The 24594-nt window shown below is 33.3% G+C and overlaps 10 protein-coding genes across 10 annotated transcripts; 5 read left to right on the top strand and 5 right to left on the bottom strand.

The window, feature by feature from the left end:
* Nucleotides 1–256: 256 nt before the first annotated feature.
* On the top strand, nt 257–1402 carry NAEGRDRAFT_88131 (ras family small GTPase; the record flags this gene model as incomplete). The annotated part of the gene is made up of 3 exons (XM_002673791.1): nt 257–644; nt 690–821; nt 990–1402. The coding sequence occupies 3 exons, from the start codon at nt 257–259 to the stop codon at nt 1400–1402; spliced, it is 933 nt and encodes a 310-aa protein (XP_002673837.1).
* Nucleotides 1403–1640: 238 nt separating this feature from the next.
* Nucleotides 1641–6405, top strand: NAEGRDRAFT_88130 (protein kinase; the record flags this gene model as incomplete). Its single annotated transcript, XM_002673790.1, has 4 exons — nt 1641–3816; nt 3864–5401; nt 5443–5801; nt 5847–6405. The coding sequence occupies 4 exons, from the start codon at nt 1641–1643 to the stop codon at nt 6403–6405; spliced, it is 4632 nt and encodes a 1543-aa protein (XP_002673836.1).
* A 58-nt stretch (nt 6406–6463) lies between these two features.
* On the bottom strand, nt 6464–8474 carry NAEGRDRAFT_71109 (uncharacterized protein; the record flags this gene model as incomplete). Its single annotated transcript, XM_002673716.1, has 4 exons — nt 6464–6818; nt 6936–7092; nt 7141–7633; nt 7716–8474. The coding sequence occupies 4 exons, from the start codon at nt 8472–8474 to the stop codon at nt 6464–6466; spliced, it is 1764 nt and encodes a 587-aa protein (XP_002673762.1).
* An 871-nt stretch (nt 8475–9345) lies between these two features.
* Nucleotides 9346–11971, top strand: NAEGRDRAFT_58906 (uncharacterized protein). Its single transcript, XM_002673789.1, has one exon. It carries the CDS (start codon nt 9838–9840, stop codon nt 11935–11937), a length of 2100 nt encoding a protein of 699 aa, XP_002673835.1. The 5' UTR covers nt 9346–9837; the 3' UTR covers nt 11938–11971.
* An 840-nt stretch (nt 11972–12811) lies between these two features.
* Nucleotides 12812–14962, bottom strand: NAEGRDRAFT_71107 (uncharacterized protein; the record flags this gene model as incomplete). Its single annotated transcript, XM_002673715.1, has 1 exon — nt 12812–14962. The coding sequence occupies one exon, from the start codon at nt 14960–14962 to the stop codon at nt 12812–12814; it is 2151 nt and encodes a 716-aa protein (XP_002673761.1).
* A 611-nt stretch (nt 14963–15573) lies between these two features.
* On the top strand, nt 15574–18003 carry NAEGRDRAFT_71106 (uncharacterized protein; the record flags this gene model as incomplete). The annotated part of the gene is made up of 1 exon (XM_002673788.1): nt 15574–18003. One exon carries the CDS (start codon nt 15574–15576, stop codon nt 18001–18003), a length of 2430 nt encoding a protein of 809 aa, XP_002673834.1.
* Nucleotides 18004–18157: 154 nt separating this feature from the next.
* Nucleotides 18158–18880, bottom strand: NAEGRDRAFT_71105 (uncharacterized protein; the record flags this gene model as incomplete). Its single annotated transcript, XM_002673714.1, has 1 exon — nt 18158–18880. One exon carries the CDS (start codon nt 18878–18880, stop codon nt 18158–18160), a length of 723 nt encoding a protein of 240 aa, XP_002673760.1.
* Nucleotides 18881–19510: 630 nt separating this feature from the next.
* Nucleotides 19511–21739, bottom strand: NAEGRDRAFT_71104 (uncharacterized protein; the record flags this gene model as incomplete). The annotated part of the gene is made up of 4 exons (XM_002673713.1): nt 19511–19696; nt 19740–20126; nt 20169–20769; nt 20820–21739. 4 exons carry the CDS (start codon nt 21737–21739, stop codon nt 19511–19513), a joined length of 2094 nt encoding a protein of 697 aa, XP_002673759.1.
* Nucleotides 21740–22004: 265 nt separating this feature from the next.
* NAEGRDRAFT_71103 (uncharacterized protein) lies at nt 22005–22439 on the top strand (the record flags this gene model as incomplete). Its single annotated transcript, XM_002673787.1, has 1 exon — nt 22005–22439. The coding sequence occupies one exon, from the start codon at nt 22005–22007 to the stop codon at nt 22437–22439; it is 435 nt and encodes a 144-aa protein (XP_002673833.1).
* A 540-nt stretch (nt 22440–22979) lies between these two features.
* On the bottom strand, nt 22980–24581 carry NAEGRDRAFT_80831 (uncharacterized protein). The gene has a single exon (XM_002673712.1). The coding sequence runs from the start codon at nt 24368–24370 to the stop codon at nt 22985–22987; it is 1386 nt and encodes a 461-aa protein (XP_002673758.1). The 5' UTR covers nt 24371–24581; the 3' UTR covers nt 22980–22984.
* Between the last annotated feature and the right edge of the window lie 13 nt (nt 24582–24594).

Below are 24594 nucleotides of genomic sequence, written 5' to 3'. Positions count from 1 at the left end.
GTTGATGATGAATTTAATGTATTTTTGCCTCATCAGTGCAAAAAGACGGACAGGGAAGAATAATTGCAATTTACTCCTCTTATTCCGATAAGCTCTTTTTCATCAATTGTCTTCTTTTAGTTTCTTACTGCTGAGTGTCTTTATATCTTCTTTATTTCACCACTAGACATTGTTATTGTGATGACTTTCCATAGCTTTATTTGATTTGCAAGATTACTTTGATGAACTTTTGTTATTATTAATTAAATTAAAAAAAATGCGATCATTCAATAATGAAAATACGTTCGTTAATTTACCCTTGGAAATACATTTAAATATATTATCATATGTTCTTGATACTAGTTATTCTTATAATATTAAATATACAACTAAAATTAAACAATTATTAAATTTTCAAACAAGTTGTAAAAAATTAATGTACGATGATGATCAATGTGATTATTTTAATGAATTTTATTTTGAGTTATTGAAAAATTATTTACCAATAAAAGTGAATAATGAAATAATTAAGGAACAAATAATTAAAAAAACAAATTTAAAAAGGATTGTTTTGTTAACTTTATATATTAAATATAAACAATTTAAATATTTAGATTTTACTGACAATTACCTTAAATTTGTAATGATAGGTGATGGTGGTGTTGGTATGTTATTCATCTAATTTTTATTGTAATTATATTTGATATAAGGCAAATCATCGATTGTGGTTAGATTTATTCAGAATAGATATACAGATCAATATGATCCAAGTTATTATGATGATTATAGAAGAAATATTGAATTTGATGGAAGGGTGTTTGAACTTGATATATTAGATACATGTTAGTATTTTCATTTATTGAATTATTAAACTTGATAATCCTAATTAATTTAATTAGATGGACAAGAGGAATACTCAGCTATGAGGTAAGTTGTGAAATGTGATTGTTTATCATTTAATTTGATAGGGGTAAGTTGATTTGAATATCTCAATAATTTAATATGAATAGATCAATATATGAGAACTGGTGATTGTTTTATCAATGTTTGCGATTTATTTAATTTTTCCTCAGCTGAATTCTGTAAGACCTTAGTTGAACAATTAATTAGAATCAGAGATTCAGAAGATATTCCAATTATATTTGCATTAAATAAGATGGATTTAATTACTGATAACAATGAAATTGATAAATTGAAAAATGAAATTATTAATATTATTAATGAGTATCAACTAACAAATACAAATATAGTTATTTGTAGTGCTAAAACTGGTGAGGGTATAGAAAATGCATTTCTAGAAGGTGTTAAGTTAATTAGGTTTGGTAATCAAACAAATTTAAATTCAATATTACAACAAGTGATTGAAAAAGATATTAAATATTTAAATAGTTTAAAAAAAGAAAAGAAATGCATCTTGAATTAATCATAATACTTAATTGGTTGAGAATGATTTGAAGAGGAGATGAATCAAAATTAATTCTGTTCAATCACGTAAAATGCAGTCCAACTATGATACAATCAGTAGATGTAGAATATGTTTTTTGGATGTTAATTTGTGAAAATAATAATTCTTGTAATGAAAGTTCACATTCCATCAGATCTTGTGCTCACTGTTTCTGATCCACTAATTCGCCGGAGTTGACCAAAAAAAGAGCAAAAAAATGGAAAGATACGTCTCTTGGATTTTTCTCTGCTTTTTGATCAATATCTATTTGACAACTGTGACAGCATCATCAACAGGCTACACACCTGTTAAATACACCATCCAACCTCTATTCGGCCAGAAAAACACATCATGGTTAGATTATGATATACGAAAGGTTTATCCATCCTTCCAACATTCCGAAGATATCGTTTACTTACTTCATTCAGCCGATTTACTTTCTTCATTGATGAGATTGAATATTTCGAATGGACGAGTGGATAAACTGTTGGAAAATATCATATGCATTGCTCAACCAAGTATTAATAATATTCATCATGACATTTTCTACGTTGTTGAAAGTAGGAATGATAAACAATGTGTTTTATCAAAATTTAATGTGACAAGCAACTTGATAGAGAGAATAGCAGGAGATTCATGTGATTTTACCTCACAGGGATTTAATTCATTTAGTGAATTGAAATTTGCTGCCAATTGTTTACTTGCTGTTCATATGAGTAGTCCAAATGAGAATGTTCACATTTACTATTCGATATTTGGTAAAGAGAAAGTTTACATGATTGATGAAAGGCAACGAACAACACGAGTGATAACACTACAATCAGATATAAGCTCTTTGCATGTCAATTCAAACGATGAGTTGTTTCTTGTTGGTTATAATAGTATTGGAAAGTTACTTTCGAATGGAAATACTACTACTCTTTATCAGAGCAGAAGTGATTTAAGTTTTATTCAGGGATTTGAATTGGATTTAACCCCACAGAACAATAATATTGAAATATTCTACCACGCTCAATATCCAGATAATCAATTATTTAAAACCACAATTACCATTGATTCTCAGGGTAATAACAAGGTAAATTCTGAGGTAATAAGTGGAGTTTATGCAACTGTGGGATCTAGGGGAGATTCTGGGTTAGCAATTGATGCTCAATTGAGTTATTATATTTCGATCTCACTCATTAGAGGAAAATTGTGGCTAATAGGCTATAGTATAATAAGACAAATTGATTTGAAAACTGGAATTATTTCGTCCCTATTGACAAGTTATGGAATGAGAGTATTTAACACAAATGAATTGGAGGCACCATTCCTTCTGAGATCTCCAAGAGATGTAATTTATTCTTATAATCAGGGAAATCCATCTCTTTTAATATCAGAATCTGGGTCATCGTCTATTCTCAGATATTCTCTAGTGAGTGGAAAAGTAGAGAATATTGAAAATGACTTGATTCCATTATCTCCTAATGAACTCTATAAGGCAACACCTGTAATTTCAAATCCATATTCAATTGCTTTAGATAGGGATTCTAATTTACTTGTATCAAATGATATCAGCCATTGGTCCAGTAATTTTCTAGTGAAATTCAACAATAGTAATATGAATAGTCATTCCATTTTGTTTGGAAATAAGTTGTCATCTTTGAATGATATCAAGACAAATGTTAAGGCATCAGTATTAAACAGACCCTCAGGAGTAACTAGCTTACAACAAAAGGGTGATATGTTAATTTTCATTTCAGATACAAATAATAATAGAGTATTGATGATTAGTACAGTGAATGGAACTATTTCGACTATTGCGAGTAAAGAAAAGCATGGTATTGATGGACCATATGGGATAACCACTGTAGTAGATATTGATAATAGGGATATATATATACTATTTTCAGATTCTAATAATCATTGTGTTAGAGCTATTAATTTACAAGACTTTTCAGTTTCTGTTTTTGCTGGTCAACCAGGAACTGTGGGATCTATTAATGATCATGCATTGAATAGTACTTTTAATCGTCCAACAGGACTATCCTTTGGAGATGGACATGTCTATGTTGCCGATTCAGGAAATCACATGATAAGGTCCATTTCAATAACTACCAAATCTGTTAAAACTTTTGCTGGTACAGGCATACCAGGTTTTAATGGTGATGGTAAATTACTACTGGAAACCCAACTCAACTCACCAATGGACGTGGTTTTTACGGTTACAATGGGAATATTAGTTGCAGATACGTTCAACCATAGAATAAGATTATTAATTCCCAATTTCATTGTGAAAACTATTGCAGGATCAAGTGTTGATGGAAGTGGAGGTGATGAGGGACCAGCAATTAACAGTGAGTTATTCTATCCTCACAGTATTAGTTTTGGAGTTACAGCCATCTATATTGCAGGTAGGTTTTGTCTTTGACTTTGTGTTCTAATAATTATCGAACTTTAGATACTTTCAATAACAAAATTAGAGCAATTTCAATAAGTGATTTCACTATTAGAACTGTGGTAGGCCAAACAGGGTTTCCAGGTTTAGAGGGAGATGGAGGAAATGCGCTTGTGGCAAAACTAAATGGGCCAGTGTTTGTACATTCGTATGTTGATGAAGGAGGAATAGAACGTGTACTAATTTCTGACAATAGAAATGATAGATTAAGAGTTTATTATCCAGGTAACAATGTCATTCATTCATTAGCAGGAGGAATTGGCGACTTTGGTCCTTCAGAAAATGCTATTGGAAACTGTCTTGGTATCTCTGTTGCTCCAAATAATGATATTTACTTGACAGATGTGAAAAACAATTTAATAAGATTAATTAGAAATGGAATTATTTCGACAATAGCTGGAAATGGAGGCTATGGGTTTAACTTGGATAATATTTATGCTACACAAGCATCCTTAGCATATCCTTCAGGCATTGTTTATTCAGAATCGACAGGAAATCTCATATTTTCAGATACAAATAATCACAGAATCAGAGTTATTCACAAAAATGGCACTATATCAACCTTGGCGGGAAATGGAATTGCAGGCTTTTCTGGAGATGAGGATTTGGCAATTAAGGCACAAATTAATTCACCCACTTATTTGAAAATTATTTCTCCATACGAAGACATTGTCTTTTCAGATTCTAAAAACTATCGTATTAGACGAATTCGAAATGGAATAATTTCAACAATAGCTGGAGGTGGAAAAGGATCTTCTTATTCATTAAAGGAATCACCAGCAAATGATGTTTCATTGGGAATTCCAGAAGGAATTTCATTCTCGAATGATGGAAAGGGAGAAATTTATGTTGCAGATTCCAAACTTAACATTATACAAAAGATGAAGCCCTATTGTCAGGAAGGTTTCATTCTCAGTACGAATATGGTCGAGTGCATTCCAGTGTGTTTTGGAAAAGCTGCCAATGAGAGTCACTCTTGCAATTATGGAAATGGAACATGTATTAATTTTAACAAGTGTGAATGTAGCTCAGCATATAGTGGAATGGAATGTAAAGTACCAATATGTTTTGGCATCTCAAGTGATCAATCAAGTGTTTGTTCTTCGAATGGTTCATGTATTTCACCAAATGTTTGTGAATGTAAGAATGGATACAAGGGATCTAATTGTGAAATTCCAATTTGTTTTGGAGAATCTGGATCAAAGGCATGTAGTGAAAATGGAAAATGTGTTAAATACAATACTTGTCAATGTAAAGAAGGATTCAATGGAGAGAATTGTGAAAGTAATATTATAGTGTTAGGAGTAGTACTTGGATTGGTTGGATTCTTTACAGTAATTATCTCAATTATTTCAATCATCTTGATTTTCATTTTCAAAAAATACAAAAGGATTATTAATACTGATCTCAAATTGGACGAAAGATTACTGACACAAACTGAATTGTACGATTCTACAAATATTGATTCACATCATAGCTCTGATGAGGAGAATAAGTTTATAATTCCAATTGAGCAATTAAATATGGATAAACCAATAAGAGTAAGTTTTCAAATATTGCTGAATATTATCAACCTATTCAGAGACTGGGAGAAGGAGGAATTGGATGTGTTTTCCAAACCAGATACCATGGCATGTTAGTTGCTGTCAAAGTATTCGATTTGAATAATATGGATATTTCAGAAAATGATTTCAAGAATGAGGCAATTCTATTAAGCAATTTAAGAAATCCCAATATTATTTCATTTTACGGAGTTTCATCCACCCCAACAAAGAGATTTATATGTATGGAATGTATGGATAAGAGTTTGGAAAATTTAATTGCTTCTTTGCAAAGAGGTTATTTAAAGTGTTCGTTGAAACAAAAACTTGAGATTTTGGTCAATGTCGCAAGTGGTATTAATTATCTTCATCATTTGGAACCAAATTATATTGTTCACAGGTAAGTTTTCTAAGAAGAGGATTAACATAATTTAATTTTATTTAGAGATTTGAAACCTGCAAATATTCTGTTGGATAAAAATGGAACTGCCAAATTGGCTGATTTTGGTTTAGGAAGAGCATTCTCTTCTCATACCATGTCAGCAGTTACTTCACAAATTGGAACTTTTAATTACATGAGTCCTGAGCTATTTTCAGGTGAAATTGGAAGAGATGATGCTAGATCAATAGATATCTATAGTTTGTCCATAATTATGTGGCAACTTTTATTCGAAATTATGGAACCTTATCAAAGTACCGATTCAAAAGTTCTAAAAAAGTTAAAGTTATCAAAAGCAAATACATTTAATAGTACTTACCATTTCCATAAGAGTATCTGTGAGGGAGATCTGAGACCAATAATTCCATTCTCAGATATTGGTGAATGTAGAGAGTGGTGTGGGGAATTCCTGTCTGAAACGAATAATTCACATGTTAACTGTTATGAAATAATTTATGAAATTACAGAATTAATTAAACGGGCATGGAGAAAAGATCCAAAAGAAAGACCAACCATTGATGAAATTTTGACCAAGTTGGAATTAATGTTGGAACGTTTCGAATAAATTACTATTAAATTTAGTTCCTTTTGATAACTATACTGTTTAAATATATTGTCATTCCTTAAGCTTGCTCAATCTTTTTAGATGGATTTTCATATCTTCTTGTTGTGACACTCGACTTGGGTACTGTAAACGAAAGTCCTAAATTGAAAAAGCAAATCAATGAACAAACAATAAAGCTCAACTTGTCAACAAATGGAACTTTAGCAAAGAATGAATCTGGATCTGCTGTCTCGATATCTCTTGAAAATTTCAATCCAACATCCACTAATACTCCACACAAGAAAGGTCCAATAGCCCATCCAATCGATGCACAAATATGTCCCAATCCGTTCATAGATCCAATATGTTCTGGTGATGGAGAGGCATTATTAATCATCAGGAATTGAGAAGTATAAACCATTGAGTGAGAGCAGCTCTTGATAAATATAAAGAATGTTACAAATACCAAAACCACCCAGAAAATGAAATCAAATCGAATCATTTCAGTGGAGAACGGAAGGATCAACATGGAGATACCATAGATCACTAACCCGATTCTATAGAGCCACAAAAAGCCAAACTTTTTAGAAAGCAATGGATAGATAATTAGCATGACTAGTGAAGTGACACCACCAACTGAAAGAATTAATCCAATTATGAGTGAATCCAATCCTAAACCTCTCTTTTTAACTGAATTACTGAAGAAAACTTGAAATAGGTTAGCATAAGATCCAGTGATTAATTGAAAATACTTACTTGGAACAAGCTCATCCGCCAAATTAGTAAAAATACCCAAGAAGAGATAGAGGGAAACAACTTTCACAACTGTAGAATCTTTCAAAAGCATGAGCATACTATTTTGTGAGCTAGGTTTGCTACCACCACCAGTTTCTTGTGTTTCATGTTCTGATAATTTAATCAGATTATCCTTTGAATCGTCCACAATCGTGTGATTATCAGCAGTTTCCACCAATTCAACCACCATGTTTTCCTTCTTTTTTCCCAACTTGGTTTTGAACCAATTTACAAAATCAAATCGTTTGGCAAGGGACTCTTTCAAAAGGAAAACTGAAAGTACAAGTGTAACAACATTCATCAATACAGGAATTGAGAATGGAAGAATGAAAGGATTTTCACTAAAGAATTTGTAAAGAGATGATTGCTCTCCACCGAAAAGAACTGGAAATTTCTCTGCAAAATTTACCAAAAAACCTCCTATACCTGGAGTTACAATATTACTACAACTCCACTGTTTGAATATTCAATAAAGTAATTACATGTTTGAAGAATTAAGCATTTAGAAATTAAATATTATATCAGTATCAACTTACCAAAATTGAAATAATAACAAATGCCTTTTCCTGATTAGTAGAATCACTAATATCCATCAAGAAGGATTTGTAAATTGGAATATTGGCATTCAATAAACCATGTGAAATTCTAATCGCCAATGCAAACCAAAAACTCCTAGAAACTGAAAATATACTCATGAATATAATATTAAACACTAAACCCAGCAATAGGAGTGGTTTTCTCCCAACATGATCACTAGCTCTAGCTATGAACCAATTAGAAAGGAGTTGTGCAGCTGAAAATGCAGACGAAAGTGCTCCAATCATTAATCCAACAGTTTCTTCAGGTATCTCAAAAATTGGCTCTGTTCCATTTAATGTTGAATTAAATGTAGAATTAAATGTAAAATTTCCATTATTCAACACTGAAAATCTCTCCACAAAATCATTTCTAAAATCATTTCCAAATGTTGCAATCGGATACAATCTATTCAATCCAAAATTAGGTAAAAACCCAACCATTGAAGAACTAATTGACTGATTCTGTGCCACCACATTCTGATGTTCATACACAAGAAAGTCCCTCACCATGAATGGAACCACAGGATACAACAATGCATACCCAACAGCTTCCGATATAATAATCATAGAAATCATAATCATTGGTAGCTTGGGCAGTGGTGTAACAACCTTCTCATTCTCCTGCTCTTCTTCCCTCTCTTGATGAGAAGAAGGCAATATTTCATTATTTTCTTCATCAACTCCATGGGGTTGTGTTCTTCCTTGAGAATTCCTCATCACTATTCTGCAGTGTAGGGTTATTATCCATTTTTTTGTGTTTTTCTCGTTCACTTCTTCTGTGAGTATATTTGTTGTTTTCAACATCTAGTAGAGAGTGTGGAGGTATTACTAGGGAGTACGGACAATAATCATCACACCATGAGTGTTGTGGTCCCAACCTATTTTACTAAGGAATGAGGAGAAATCTGTGGTTATTATAATAATGTTCAGATAATAATAAGGGTTTTGACAAAGCTCAATTGATAGTTCAACAAGTTAGAGCTCTAATTGTAGTTGACAGCAATTAAAGGTCTAACTTTCTTAAAGAATGTGAAATTGGGTTGAGAGAGAAATAGGAAACGCCAATCTTCCTTTTAAACAAATATTATCTTGGATCTGTTTTATAAGGTAACCTCAAATCCTCTTAAGAATCTAAACTCTAAATGAACACCACCTTCCAACCAAATAGATGGACAACGCCCACTACTACCAGTTGACCACTTGTAATGTATTGAAGTGAAACCAACCGAATATTAACAAGTCAACCGAATATACCAACAATAAACAAAATTCCATTGCTCTTACATAGCATTGTGCTCTCAACCTTCATCCCAAAAGCGTTTTAATAAACCTGCAAAAGATGTTGATTGGAATAAATTTGTGCACAGCTTGATGAGCGACCTGAATCAAGCAACTCGATCGTTTCAGCAAAGTAGGCAATGTTTTCGATCTGTTGGTTCAAACTGATCATCTTTCATCACATCAATGATTCGAGTCTCCGAAATTAATTTACCAAATAGTCATCAATTATTGCAAATTTTAAACATGTTTTCATCGAATTGGTCACAACATACAATCTTTGAATATTAGAAAAAAAACAATCTAACAACAACATCCAAATATACGCGCTCTATAGGTTATCATAATATCATCCGCTAATCAAGAAGCTGCAGAGCATTAATCATCAACCCGTTCAGGAAGCTTTAAATCACATTGTCCTTGTCGCTACTTTTTTTTACTCCATTTTTGAGGATTTCCACTTTTGAAAAAATTTCCAACAACTCGAAAAAAGTAACTGAAAAACAAACTCTAAAAAGACTTAAACCAAAGCTGAAGCTGACTCTCTCAACTTTGTAGTATTTATTTCATCATTGGCAATATATATAGAAAAATAGACTCTAACTTTCCCTAGGAACCTAAAGTTGTGTCAAAGACATTATCGACTCTGACTCTTGTAAATTCATTAACCATTTAGTCTCATTCACTGACCCGTCGGGACTTTCTAGATTAATCCTGTAGATAACTGTCTTCTTCATCATCATCTATTATATTAATATATATATAATTTAAATTCATAATCAAAACAAATAACAAACAGAAAATGACTGAATTTGAAACTTTCGATGCCAACTCATTTGTTGGTATCATTCCAGTCCCTGAAATTAGTTTAGAAAGACAAGATAGTAGTGGTACTATTCATCATAGAACATTGTCTTCGCCGAATAATTACTTATCTGAACCTAATTCTTCATCGCCTCCTACAATTGCTGGAGCTAATGGCATGACAACTGAAGAGGATTTTGTCAAGGCCATGCTCTATGATGCATGTCTGAGAGGAGATTTGAAATTCATTCAAGAAAGTTTACAGAATATGGCTAAAGAATATCAATCGAATAGAAAGAGTACTTGTGGTTCGCTATCTTCATCATCTTCATTGCTGGCGAATAGTGTTCTCAATCAGACAGCAACTGATTTGACAGCAGATGTCAGGTACATGTTGCTCTATACTACATTCCCAGAACATCAAGATTGTAACTTGGTCCATATTGCTGCAAAATCGAATCAAGTTGATATTTTGCAATGGCTGTTAACTGGAGAAGTTGCTCACCACATTGATGCACAACAATCACCATTCGAAGAATCCAATTTTACTGAATCATCCTCCCCTAGATCCCCACTTGTAAATCAATTACTTTTAGCAACCGATAATCATGACGCTACCCCAATTTTCTATGCTTGTCAATCCGGAGCACAAGATGCTTGTGTTTATTTGTGTAGTTTTAAATGTGTTCAAGATCAATTGAACACTCAACATGACAAGTATGGATACCTCCCTCTCTATATTGCTCTTAAAAGAAAAGATTACGACCTTTGCGACCTTCTTCAATTATTTGGAGCTAAAGTGGACGTTCTTGTTGGAAATAGTGAGACATTACTTCACTATGCTGTCAGAGAAAAGGACATTCAAATGGTTGAATACTTGGCAAAAATTAAACCTAATTTATTGTTAAGGAAAAACCAAAGGGAAGAAAATCCACTTTTCTCCTTACTCAGCGACAGTAGAGGTGGAAGAAGAAGAAAGAAGAGAACTGACACAATTTCTGATTTAGAGTTTGCTGACTCAACTGACAAGTTCATGTTAGGATCCTTAGTTTCAGATAACGAAAGCTACCTGAATGGTAGCGTCAGCTCTGGAGGATCATTTTCTGTAGGAAGTTTGGGAAATAGCAATTATTCGAGTCAACAAAATGTTAATGCAAACAATGAGATTGTGGAAGAAGAAAAGATGTTTTTTGCAACCTTCCTTTTCAAAGGAACTTTAATTTTTGGTGTGGATACATTCGAGAAGAGTTTCCTCCAAAAGAACTCATTCGGAAGAAATATCATTATGGAATGTGTTGTTCTAAATGATATGAAGGCCTTCTCCACTTTATCTCAATTCCTAAAGGATTATTGCGCCACAACAGGAACAGACAGGTTTGTCAACCTCCTTGTCACAGAAACTGATCAACAACAGAGAAATTTAATACACTTAGCAATCGAAGGATGTGCCAAACAAGCTGCCTCATGGATTTCGAGACACTTGATTCAATTGGATACCATGTCGGATCGACCTGTTGATAGAAACTCTGTTTCTTCAATGTTTAGTTCGAGATCAGTCATTTCAAATGTTGAAATTGAGACATTTATTACACATCAAAGATATATTTCATGCCTGGAATCAACAATTGATTTTGTTGAATCACTCTCAGGCCACACCAGCACAGCATTAGGGACTCTCTACTACGCTAAGGATAAACTTGGAAATATTCCAGAAGATTCCTGCAAGGCAATCCTGAAGGAATATCAGCTTCCTCAACAACACATGCAACAAATAATGCAAACCTTCTCAAATACCTTACAAAATGGTTTGAAGAATATCAAAACAATTGAAAGAAAGAAGACCAAACCAAAACAAATTACCAAGTCAGGATCCTTCTCTTGGAGAAAGAGCCAACGTTCCACTCACAATCTCTTCAGTAATCCTCCACCAAACACTGATTCTCTAAATATTTCAATCGATGATTCAGTTTCTCCAAGTAACCGAATGTCGACGAAAAGTCTTTATGGAGATGAATCGAGCCCTTCACATGCACATTCATCAACCTCTAAAAAGTTATCAAAGATCAAGGCAGCATTCATGAAACGGTTGAGAAAATAAACAGTTCATAAAGCAATTTAGTTTAGTAATTCTTGAAAAGACAACATTCTTCTCTCCTTTTTTGGCTGCTGGTTAGAAACTGGTACAACATTAATCTCTTGGATTTTAGTTTGTTTCAATTCATTTGAGTGAGTTACAGAGTAATTGATAGAGGGTGAATAATTTACTACTTTAGCTTTTGTTTTGAAAGGTTTAGTTTCTTTTCTTTTGACATATTGTGGATCGCTTGCTACAGAGTGAGCATTAGTATCCAACAAGAAGACTTGTTCATAAGCAAGTGTGCTTCTCTTTCTGTTCTTTATTACACCAAACATATTCATGCCAGCAAATTCTACCTTGTCAAAAGTGCAATATTTACTTAGTTTTGATGTGTTTCTAACGGTTTCCTCTGGTTTAGTTATCTGAGCTTGCATATTTTATTATGATTTGCTTTTGTTGTGAATCTCTCAAATCTTCTTTTTCTAAAATGGTTAGATCTAATCTTTAAAAAGATGACATTTTTAAAATTAAAATTTGGAAAAGAAATCTGTTGTTGATTATGGCAACGTTTTTGGAATTTTAGACACGAGATTAGGTCTGTTTGTGGAATTTAGCATGTCCTGTAAAGCGCGGTTATGAATCTTTCAGTTATAATGTTATAATGCAATTATTCATTTGTTATTGAGCTCTCCATGTACCTAAAACTATTGCATAACCTTTCCAATCAGTCCCATTTGCTTTGCTTTAAAATTCTGTAATGCTTTCCACTGTTTAAATTCGTGAGTGTGCTCCATTCGAGAGAAGGTGTCGATGAGGTTTCTTAGTACTTCTGGAAGAAGGAGAGTCGTAATCTCCTTTGAAGATATCGTTTTTTTGATAAAGCTCTGTTGGCGAGTTAGTGTACCATGGCACTGGTAGTGAGAAAAACTGATTCTGATTCCAATAAATTGTTGGTGCTGACACTTGCTGTTGATGGAGACGTTGGTTTGGAGATGGTTTGAGATTCTAATTGTTCTAAAATTTCCTCAAATCGTTTTTTCACAAAGGAGGGAAAGTTCACTTCGAATTGAGAAGTTGAGGTCATGTATTTGAGATGAAATTCTTTCACTTCTTCCTCGGTACATTTTCCTTTCACATCCAAGTTTTCCAAATCTTCATAAATTATAAAATTTTCTGTGGAATATTCATTAGCACAATACGTTCTAAAGATCTTTCTGAATTCATCATCTCGTAAGTAAATTTCCAATTGGGTTGAATCTGATTTCACATTGAAATTTCTCAATCTATTAATCCAATAAGATAATGTCACAGTTCCTCCAATAACAAAATAAAACAAGGCAAAATATATAATTGAGACAATCTTTCTCACCACAAAGAATGAAGTCGTATCTTGAACTGAGCCAGCAATTATTGGAATTACTGAAATCAACATAACAACCATCAATATTAAATCAATTCTATATCCCATGGGATCGTCAAAGAAGAGGTAGTACGAAATTCCCTTCTTACGAATGGTTTTGAATCCACTACTAACCAAATCAGCAACGAAGAATATTCCAGCACATACCAATATGAAAATCACTTCAATAGCAAACATGGTAATGAATATCTCCTGGGGGAGGTTGAGGAATGAGTAGGCTAGAGCAACGCTTGCAGCAATTATTGGCACGAGACAAATTATGAAACAAACTACAGTTGAAATCAATGAAAACAAAACAGCAAGTGGAGAAGAAGTCAAACATCTGTGTAACCTAAGTGATTCACAACAATATTTGTGGCACAGATCAATATTCTTCAAGTAGGCAAATCTATACAGGCACACCAAATAACTACCAATTAATACTGGAGCTGGGAAGAAAACAATAATCATTTGAATCCAATAACCAGCGGATGCAAGTTTAGATCTGATTAAGATTGTGAAAAACAAGCTCAAAACAATCAGAGAAGGAGGTCCAATAATTGGCAAGAGAATTCTCTTCTTAATGAACAGCAAAAAGTTGAACAGATAACTCACAATATTGGCAAGATATAGAATTATTCCAAAAAGTGCAATGCCAAAGTAAATAACATCATTTACAATAATTGGAAAGAATAGCCCATCTTTAAAATAGTAAATATCTGCATAGTCAAAGTAAAAACTAAAGCAAACAGGGTGGACCATTAACAGATAAATAGATTTCAAATCCTTCTTTTCTAAATTTTGGTAGTACTCCAAAGAGAATGTTGCTGTATTATTAGAAAAGGATAGATACAAGTCAAACTTTCCAATAATAAGCATGTTTCTAATGGCTTGAATTAAGTAGGCATAATCAATGCTTCTGACACTTTCATCCATGAATTTGATTTGTGTTTTGTATTTCCCATCTTGTGTAAATGCTCCAACACTAATCACATCCTTATTCCTTAAAATCAAATTCAAATAAAAATCAATCCTAAATAGAGCTAAGTGATACTCCAATACTTGTGTAGAATTAGAAAATGAAGAATTACAAGTTTGATATTGAAGAATAGGTGAATATCCCAATCCCTTTCCTTCCTCAATATTAATTTCATAATATTTCTTGAATTTTTCCAAATCGTTTGATATTAATTCTTCTAGTTCGCTCACTATTATATCCTTTGCATTTACTACCTCATCCAATTGCACATAGCTAATGGAAGACGGACTTTCATACAAGGGGAATATTGTAAATGAATCACTAAATGTACTATTCCATAAGGACAACCTTACTTGCTTTTCAAACACTGAATTTTTCAAAATCAACAACCATCTACTCAAAACTTCTGGAGGTGTTATCACAAGAGAAGGAGCATTTTCAAGAATTGAGTAAGAGTAATGTGCAATTTCCACAGGAATATTGTCTACCCCAACTTGCTTAAATGTTGTACTGTTCGATAGGGAATCAGGTAAGTTGAAGGACGATTTGCTCGGCTCTAAATTATTGAAATCGCGTGTTAAAACACAATATGAACCTGATTCTTGCCATCTATTGATAATATCTTTCGGCCTAGGGTTCGTTCCATTAACAGAGGCAAGAGATGCCATCATGTTTATGAATACATGATAATAAGAGGGAATGTTCACAATAGTAATAGAGGATGGTAACTTTTTAAATTGGTTAATATCCGAAACTGTAGTAATAATATTCGAATCTGCAATAACAATTTTTAACAGAAATGTTAGTAGAATCAATTGCATCACTGCAAACCAATAAGTCTCCCGTTGTACCAACTTCATCAAATCTAATTAATTTTTTTGAAATGACATCTCCTATTGTTCGCTGTTAGAACTGACATTTGAAATTGTTTTTCCAAAGCAAGCCCGTTCAAGGATATTTTTCCTTCCACACCTGATTCAACTATTTTAACCATTGACAACAATTAAATTTATCTAATAAAAACAGAATTAATACTGTCTCCATCCCGAGAGAGAAAACTTCTTCTTCTTTGCACCTTAAATGAAAAATGAAAAAAAATTAAGGCTTTGAATGTTTTGTATTTTTTTTAATATTTTTTAAAATAAAAAATGGCGCCAAAAAGCAAGCTTGAAAATGATATCAAATCTAGAATGCTTTTCCGAAACTCTAAAGTTAACTATTTTAAATGATGATGAAGAAAGATGATGTTTCAACTAACAGATTTACTTGAGAAGAAAAAATGTCATTTGATGGATTGGTTTTTAAAAAGCTTTCGGAAAAGAAACAAAATAAGAAGAAAACAACAAGGAAAATTCTTCCATCAAATAAGAAGGAAAATAGAGAAACAATAATATTAATTGATCAGGAGCAGGAATTGAATAATGATGATTTAAATGTTGTTGTCGATGAAAAAGTTTCAAACAAGGAATTGGAAATTAATTTGGATTTGGATGTTTCTCAGCCATTATCCTTGTTTTTTGATGCACTGGATCCTCAAGTGATTATTCTATCTGGAACAGCAAAATATGATGAAAACTACAAATATTTGATGAAAAACGAATTTACTTGGTATAACTATAAGTCAAAGCAGGAGATGCTCGAAAAGAAATTGGAATATCCAAGATTTGAAGTTGAGCACTATCCAAGGGCAAAATCATTTAGCTTTGTACAGCAGCTTCTAAGTAGAACTGAGTATTTGAGTTGCATGTCTAGTGATTGCAAATTTCTGTTTGTTTATGGAGGTAGAACTGGAAATGTCATGCATGACGATTTCATTAGCTATGATATTGCATCAAATGTGTTATATGTCTATAAGAATTTATATTTGGCATGTCATGGCCCTTTTTACAAAAATATTCGCTTGCCAATTGGTTTAATTGGATATGAAATGATAGAACTTGACCAACTAATTTTCATATTTGGAAAAGGGGAAATTCACAGAATTGAAAAGGTTACTGATCCCTTAAATCTATCCTATTTAACTCAAGTGGAAAGGTCTGCTTTGCCCAATAGAATCCACTTTACAATGACAAAGGTATTAATTGAAAACAAATTGTATCTGTATGTATTTGGAGGTAAATCTGATAAGGGTGTATTAGATGAAAATCTCTATATGATATATTTTAATGGAGCGAGTTATAATCCCTTTACTTGTACAACATATTCACCCCCTAAACAATTTAAAGAGCTAAGAAGATGGCCATCAGCTAGATATGGACATTCTGCATGCAAAGTATCCAATTCAATATTTATTTATGGAGGAGTAACTACTGGCGACAAAATACTCAATGATTTATTCATGCTTGATATTTCTAGCAAAACTTGGACTGAAATAATTGTGCAATCAATTATTCCACCTCCACTTTTCAAGCATTGTTCATTTAGTGTTAATGAACGATCCTTTTTTATTTATGGAGGAAACAAATCAGAAGGAATATCTGACTGCTTCTATGGATATGATATTATTGATAATAAGTGGAATTTTATTGAAATTGTTTCTGATGAAATGAAGCAAAATATTTCTGGTTACAAGTGTTTGACAACATTGAAAGGGGAAGTATTTGCTATTGGATCCTCGCAAAAGGAAAAGAATCACCGATCATTCTCGAAATTATTGAATGTAGGAGATTCTTTCAAGTCAGTTTCTGTACTTCAATATCTGAATCAAAAGAGAGAGGAAGGTTATCTTTGCGATGTATCATTCCAAGTTAATGACCTAGCCCCCAGTAGCAGCTCTCCTTATATTTTGGCTCACAAATGTATTATCAAAGCCAGGTGTCCAATACTGTACCAAAAGATACAATCAAGCAAACAATGGATTAATACCAATCAATTGGAGGGAGTATTTTTGGAAAAGGAAATGATAATAGTTGATATAGCAGAATGTGATTCGAATACTCTGATGAAATACCTCAAATATCTATATACTGGTACTATTCACTTGAAAGCTAGTGAATCTCTTCCATTTCTTTCCTTCGTTCAAGCAACATCTGAACAAAAGCATTATCCTATCATTCAAAAGATTTACTCTTCAGCAGAATCAAAGAATATTGAAACTACAATGGAAATTCTCAACACGATACAAAATGATTTCAATACCTTATTGGGTGATTCAGTCGATAGTGATCTTACTCTCGTCTTGGATAATAACAATGAAACAGCCAACCAAGGTACAAATGAAGAAGTTATCATTCACGCTCATAGATTATTCCTATCAAGATCACCATTCTTCTCCAAAATGCTTGTCAGTAGTGGAATGCTTGAAACAATAGAAAAGACAGTCCATTTGAAAGATTATTATAAGGAAGTAATGATTGACATGTTGAAATACTTGTACACTGATCGATTACAATTGAATCCAAATAATGCCCTTGGTTTACTGATATATTCACTCTTATTTGATATGGATGAGCTTGCCTCATGTTGCAGAACCTTGGTAGCTTCTTTATTGGATAAATCGAATGTTTGCTCCATTTTCGAGGTGGCTACTTTTCACAACGATAAAGCGTTGCAAAATGCATGTGAAAACTTTATGGTTGACAATTTTCAATCCCTATCACAACTTCCTCATTTACTGAAACAATACCCGAACAAACAAGAATTTCCATTCAACAAAAGTATGAAAAGCAGTGCAAGAAAAAGCTCAAAGAAAAGGAGGAACCAAAGATGAGAATCAAGGAAAGAAGTTTCTTGTTCTTTTAAATAAATGGTTACAAAACTTTATTGTATCTATCAACAGAACAATAATACTCTACAATGTGTTATAAAATCTTAGCTAAAACTTCGAAAAATTGATTCATGCCATGTCATCAAATTCTAATAAATTATTTTCTAATCTTCAAAATTGTGTGAATGGCATCAACAAATTCGTACAACATGAAAATAAAAGCCTTCTTATCCACATTAAAATCCACTGCTTTACCTTCAGCAATTGAACATGTATTCATGGATGGTCTAGTGTGAGCATTCACAAAAGTTTCGGAAAGTTCAGGGAATAAAACAGGTTCAAAATACCTTTCCAAAACTTGGTACCATCTCTTAGCTTCCTCTTGTTGTTGTTCTGGTGCGAGCTGAGCCATTTGTGACTTTTCTTGAATCTTTCTCAACCAATTAATCATGTCTGTATTTGTTTTACATCCAGCTTCAAGAAAATAGGCAAGAATGGCTTGTTCGTTATGAATCATTCCTTGTTCAACAATTTGCAAATCCTTCTTTTCTTGTTGTTGAATAAGAATATGGGTTGTGGTCAATATGAATAAAAGTGATTTCAAGCACTTTAGACAAGGTTCCGTCAAGAGTGATGAAATTGATGATGATGAAATTAATTCTGTATGAATTAATTGTGGCACCAACTCGGTCTGATAATTTAAAAGTTGTTCAATATGAGAAAGAGAGGAAATTTGTCTCTCAATGGCCATTGCTGACAGCTTTTGCGTATAGAATTGAATATAATAATTTCTATCAAGTTGTTGTTCTTGTTGTTGTTGCATATTATTCAATTCAGCAGAGGCAGCACTACTAGTATCCATCATCATTTCAATAGACATTCGCGGAGGTGGAAATATGGGTCAATCGCAAAAATAGGTATCAACGATGCAGATGATCGATGATATGTTGTGTGAGGATGCAAGAAATAATTGTCGTGCTTTTTTTTCTTTCAAAAAACTCCACAACCAAAAATTTCAAAAAGGTGAAGCTTGCGGACAGTTTGATAACAGACACAACGAAGGTGTTGCCTTCGAGATAATTCAATCCAATTGAGAATCAACTACAGAGAAATTCCCATTATCTTCACATTATTTGGTTAGACCATGAGGGTTTGTGTGTGCAAGTGATTAACAAATTATATATAATAGCCCGAGTAGTGGAGAGTTTTGGAGGTTGTGGAACTCTCTAAGGACTTCATCTCAATAAGGTTTCCGAGTTGGTGATTATTTAGGAGAGTTAAGCAAATAAGGAGGGAAATTTCGTGCTCACGTTTAGAGATATTTCTAAGAACAAGATCATGTTGGTTCTGGATGTTTTTGGAATAGGTCTAACATGTTTGATGATAGAAACCGCTAGCAAAATGGAATATTGGTTCTTTACAAAGAATCTTAATAAATCTCCATATGACGAAGAATCGTCCATTATTAAGGATTTGTAATAAATTCCGATTTTGTTGGCAAACTTTTAAACTAGACCAAACTTTCCTCAATACACTTCTTCAATGTACCCTTGTGGATGGGCTTTACAAGAACCTTATCAAATACAGAGCTTGGTGTCTCAGCCATGACGTCACCTGTGAGGGCAACAATCCTTGCAGTGCCGTGTATCTTTCTAATCTCCTTTGACGCTTCCAATCCATCCATAACAGGCATATTCTAATAAATGGTTATTGAAATTTAAGATTGCGTGAAAACTTACAAAATCTGTAATGATCAATTTGTGCCTCTTTGGATCATACTGTTCGACCAATTGTTTCCCGTCACAAACAGCATCTGCTTTATATCCTAGACTTTCAATCAGCTTGAGAATGACTTTTCTGTTGATGGCATTATCATCAGCTACCAAAATACTGGCCTCCCCTTTACATTCTCCCGATCTATCAAAGGTTGAGAAGAGTTTAATGTAATTTTCTTGAATTTTCAATTGTCTCTTAATGGAAGGGTCAATATCGTGCTGTTCTGTCGACAGATCTTTTTCATCAGGTTTTACAACTTCTAGCGGTAAGGTAACTGTGAATTCGGCTCCTTGATGTAGATCCGATTTGAGAATGATATTTCCTTTCATTGCTCTCACATTATGAAGAACCTAAATGATATTTGAAATTAGCAAGAATACATAGAAACATACCGTTGACAAACCCAATCCTGTTCCTGGATAAACAGATTCATTCAAATTGTGAAGTTGAGAGAATGGCTCAAAGATTCTTTCCTGTTTCTCTTTTGGAATACCAATGCCATGATCTATAACTTTAAAAACAACATTTTGTTCGGTGACACCATTCGAAACAGATTCTATTCCATCCAAATAGCACCTCAACTCAACTGAATCACCCTTTTTAGACGCTTTCACACTATTGGTCATCAAATTGGAAATAATTTGATGAATTCTTGTTTGATTGGCTCTCACGTAAACGTTCTTTGCCAGAGCCTCAACTGAAACGCAAACATTCACTTCGAATTGAGTAGAGTAACTCTTAATAATATTTCCAATCATTTTCACACAATTATCCAAACTGAAAACTGTCAAGAATTTTGTTTTTTCAGTAATTTCCTCCTTTTCAGCAATTCTTTCCTCATGTTCAATTTTCACTAGTGTGAGAACATCCTCAATAAGGTTCAATAAAATTCCATCCGATGATGCAATTGTCTCCACTAAATCTCTCTGATAATCGGTCAAGGTGGTTTCCCTCAATAATTCAACACTTCCCAAACTACTCAAACATGGTGATCTACAAAACAAAACGTTTTTTAAAATAGAAACATAAATTTCAATACAAACCTAAATTCATGTGAAATATGCCTCAGAAATACACTTTTTGCAGAGAGAGCATTCTCCAACTGAGCTGTTGTCTGCTCCAACTTGTCCAATTTCGATCTCAAATGCACTGAAGTAGAAATCACATAATAACTGAAAATCAATATTGAGAGGAATAAGGCCCAGTTATCATAGAACTCTTTTGAAATTCCATGCTGGATAAATCCATAAACACCAGAGCATCCAAAATGTGCCAAAGTAAAGTAAATAGGAGCCAATGTGTAAAACCACGAATTGATACTCAAAACATTTGAGGACATGACAATTAGCAAATACAATGGTACCAACACAATCCGAAGCTCTGGAAACAAACAATATCTAAAAGAGAAGATGGCCAAACTTATCAAGACTCTATTTCTCTCCTCCGAATGTCCCACATTATCATCACTATGGGTGAAGGATAATCTAACATATTTGCTATTATTAATTACTCCAAGAATACAGGTGAATAACATTATACAAAACATTGTTGTTCCCTGTTGGTAGGCACCCAATAGTAGAAGAAAATATTGACAGAGAAGAACTAGAGAAACAATTCTCCTAGCAGTTGTTAATCTTAATAGAAACCTTCCAATTGTTGCTTCCCAATGACCCTCTCCATCGGAAGAGGTATTTGTCTTTTCTGTATTGGCGAATCCAGTTCTTGGATCAGCCACTCCAATCTTTTCCTCTGATTTCAATCCAACTTGTTGTTTTTCCTTATTTTCCCACAAATCCTTATCATTCTCATCAAAAAATTGAAGAGGAGCCTCCTTTTTAAGATCATAATACTCATGTTCATTAGTGTGTGATGGAAATTCCGTAATTGTCTCATTGGTATGATGATGATTTTGCAGCTGATGAATATCACCATTCCGTGTTCCGTTCGTCTTGGAAGAAATCATCATAAAGATTGCGCAGGCTTTTTGAACACAAATTCAAATCTCTTTTTTTTTCTATCAAGGATGATGTTGGAGATGCCCCACTTGAGATAAGCTTGGAAAGCTTGGAAATTACCTTATATGAAACTGTAAATTTAGAATCTGGGCAGCACAGATTGTTTGACGATTGGAAAGATGCTTTTTTTGGATGAATTGATTATTTGGGGATGGAATGTGTAAGTTGCAAAACCTGAATCGGTGGCAATATTCAGCTAGTCTATCAAAAAAAATGAATCAAAATGCTTATGCTACTGTTGCTGAGGCTGCTAATATTTATGATTTATATGATGACTTGTTCCGAATAATTTTCAAATTTATGAAAATTTCTGATTTTCACTCATTCATGCTTGTGAATAAATTCATGAATCGAATGTGTATTGAAAATGCAAGGACTAATCACAGACACAATAGAAAATATAACAGACCATTCAATTTTCTCTCCCGAGAGGAGATTGAACAAATAGAGTTGTTGGATGATTATCTGTTCATGGAGAAAAATCAAAAATTGAGTGTTAATGTTCTTTTTGTTGGAAATGGATATGTTGGAACAACTTGCATGATTTTGAAATGTTTGGGAGAAGGGAAAATGGAAGATTTTGTTAATTCAAGATGGTATAGAGAGAGGGATTTTTATAGTTTGCCAATTATTGGTAAGGAAGAGTAAGTTGTTCAACGATTAGTTTACAAATAGGATAATGTATAATTTGATATAGATATGAAAAATTTAGACAATTACAATACAAACAGAAAGATATCATTTTTATCTGTTATTCAGTCAATAATAGATATAGTCGAATGTGTGAAAACTAAATTCAATCAAGAGGCAGTGTTAAAAGCACCGTATACTCCTCGTGTTTTGGTAGCAAGCCAAATTGATTTGAGAAATGACAAGGAGGTACAAACTGAACTGGAGTTGATGAATGAAACTTTTGTGAGCTATGAGGAAGGATCGAATTTAGCCAAGGAGTTGAACTGTTTGTCCTTTTTTGAAACAGCGTGTCCACTGAAGGAGGTTTCTTATGGTTTCGATAATTTTGGATCTTCCCTAATAAGGTTATACTATTATAGTCAACAAGAAATGGATAGAATGGAGAAAGAAAGTGTTGAAACTGTATCTAAGAAAAAGAAATGTATTATCCAGTAATGGTTACCGATAGAGAATGTGAAACTCAAAGAAGTAACCAAATCAGTGAATTATTTGCTTAATATTTACAATTCATTCTTAGTGTTGGTTTTTTGAAGGTTATAGACCTTTTCAGTGAATGAAATCAAATCATCCACAAGAGTTTGACCATTTTCCAAAGCAGCAAAGTGTCCTCCCTTTTCATACCTATTATATTGAATGAGATTAAAGTTTCGGGCAGCAGTTGACTTTGGAGCTCTAAATAAATCTTTGAAAACAGCACAAGCAGTTGGAGTTTGCAAATAATTCTTGGTACCCAACTTGTGTTCTTCAGCTCCTTTAGCAACATTGTAATATTTTCTCATACTAGAATCAATAGTATTGGTAGTATAGTAAATCATGACATTGGTTAAGAATTCATCTCTGGTAATCACCTTGAAAAGACCAGTTGTATCACGTGGCTCAATATCTGTCCAAGAAACAAACTTTTCCAAAATGTAATTCATCAATCCAAGAGGTGAATCTAAGAGAGCTACTCCAATACTATCTGGTTTTGAGCTTTGCATAGCTTGATAACCAATTTCCTCAGTGATGTAAGTTAAACAACCCGAGAGGAATGATGAGAAACTGTTGGTATTTGAACTGTATGGAGTTCCACTCACGAGTTGGGTAATTAAATCTTTGGCAACATCAATCCAATCTCTCCAATTAGGAATAACGAGACACATATTGGAATGGTATCCAATGCAATTCTCTGGATCTGCTCTGGCAACGTACATTGTGATCATTGATCCCCAATCACCACCTTGTACAATATATTTGCCATAGCCAATGTTTTTCATGAGTTGAGCGAAAATTTGGCCAACCTTGCCAATATGATAACCTTCCTTTCTTGGAATAGAGCTATATCCATAACCTGGAATTGAAGGGACCACAACATCAAAACCATGAACATCTACCAATGTGTTAATAATTCTATGGAATTCAATAATTGATCCTGGCCAACCATGAACAATCATCAATACCTTTCTCTCTTTCAATGGTTTTTCAATTTGACTCTTAGCTTGTCTCCAACCAAATCTAACAGTAACATGATCATCAACTTGGGATTCGTAATGTGGAAACAATTCATTCATTAAATCAACTTGTTTCTTCCAATCAAATTCATTCTTCCAATATTCAGCCAATTCCAAAACTTGATTAATTTGACTTCCCATTTTCCAAGCACGATCAGTTTCGGAATAGAAAGGAACCATAGAATCTGGATGGGATTTTAATTTGGCAATTGATTTGTTCAGTGTTTGTTTTAAATCGTGCCATTCTTTCTCATCGTAGGGAATTGTGAATTTTCTAATTTTTGATGAATATTCATCGGAGGTTGATTGCTCTTTTTCTTGTTGATGAGAGGCAACAATACACACACAACATATGAACAGCAGTGTGAGGATCAAGTTGCTGTGGTTTTCTTTCATTTTTTTTGATTAATTGGACAAGTTTGTTACAAAATTGCATTAATGGACTTTTCGGACAATGAAATGTGATGAGCAGTTCCGATAATTATCGGAATAGGGGTTTGGTGGATATTCGAGTTGACCATCCATTTCCCATTGGAAATATTGAAGTTAGTTATTTTCATTATTAGAGTAATTAAGGTTTTGAATAAAGTTGGCGAAAGTTCTAAACAATAGGATTTGAT

The sequence above is a fragment of the Naegleria gruberi genome, assembly GCF_000004985.1.
Source record: "Naegleria gruberi genomic scaffold NAEGRscaffold_44, whole genome shotgun sequence".
Classification (NCBI taxonomy): domain Eukaryota; phylum Heterolobosea; class Eutetramitea; order Acrasida; family Naegleriidae; genus Naegleria; species Naegleria gruberi.
This window is presented reverse-complemented; position numbering and strand designations above follow the sequence as displayed.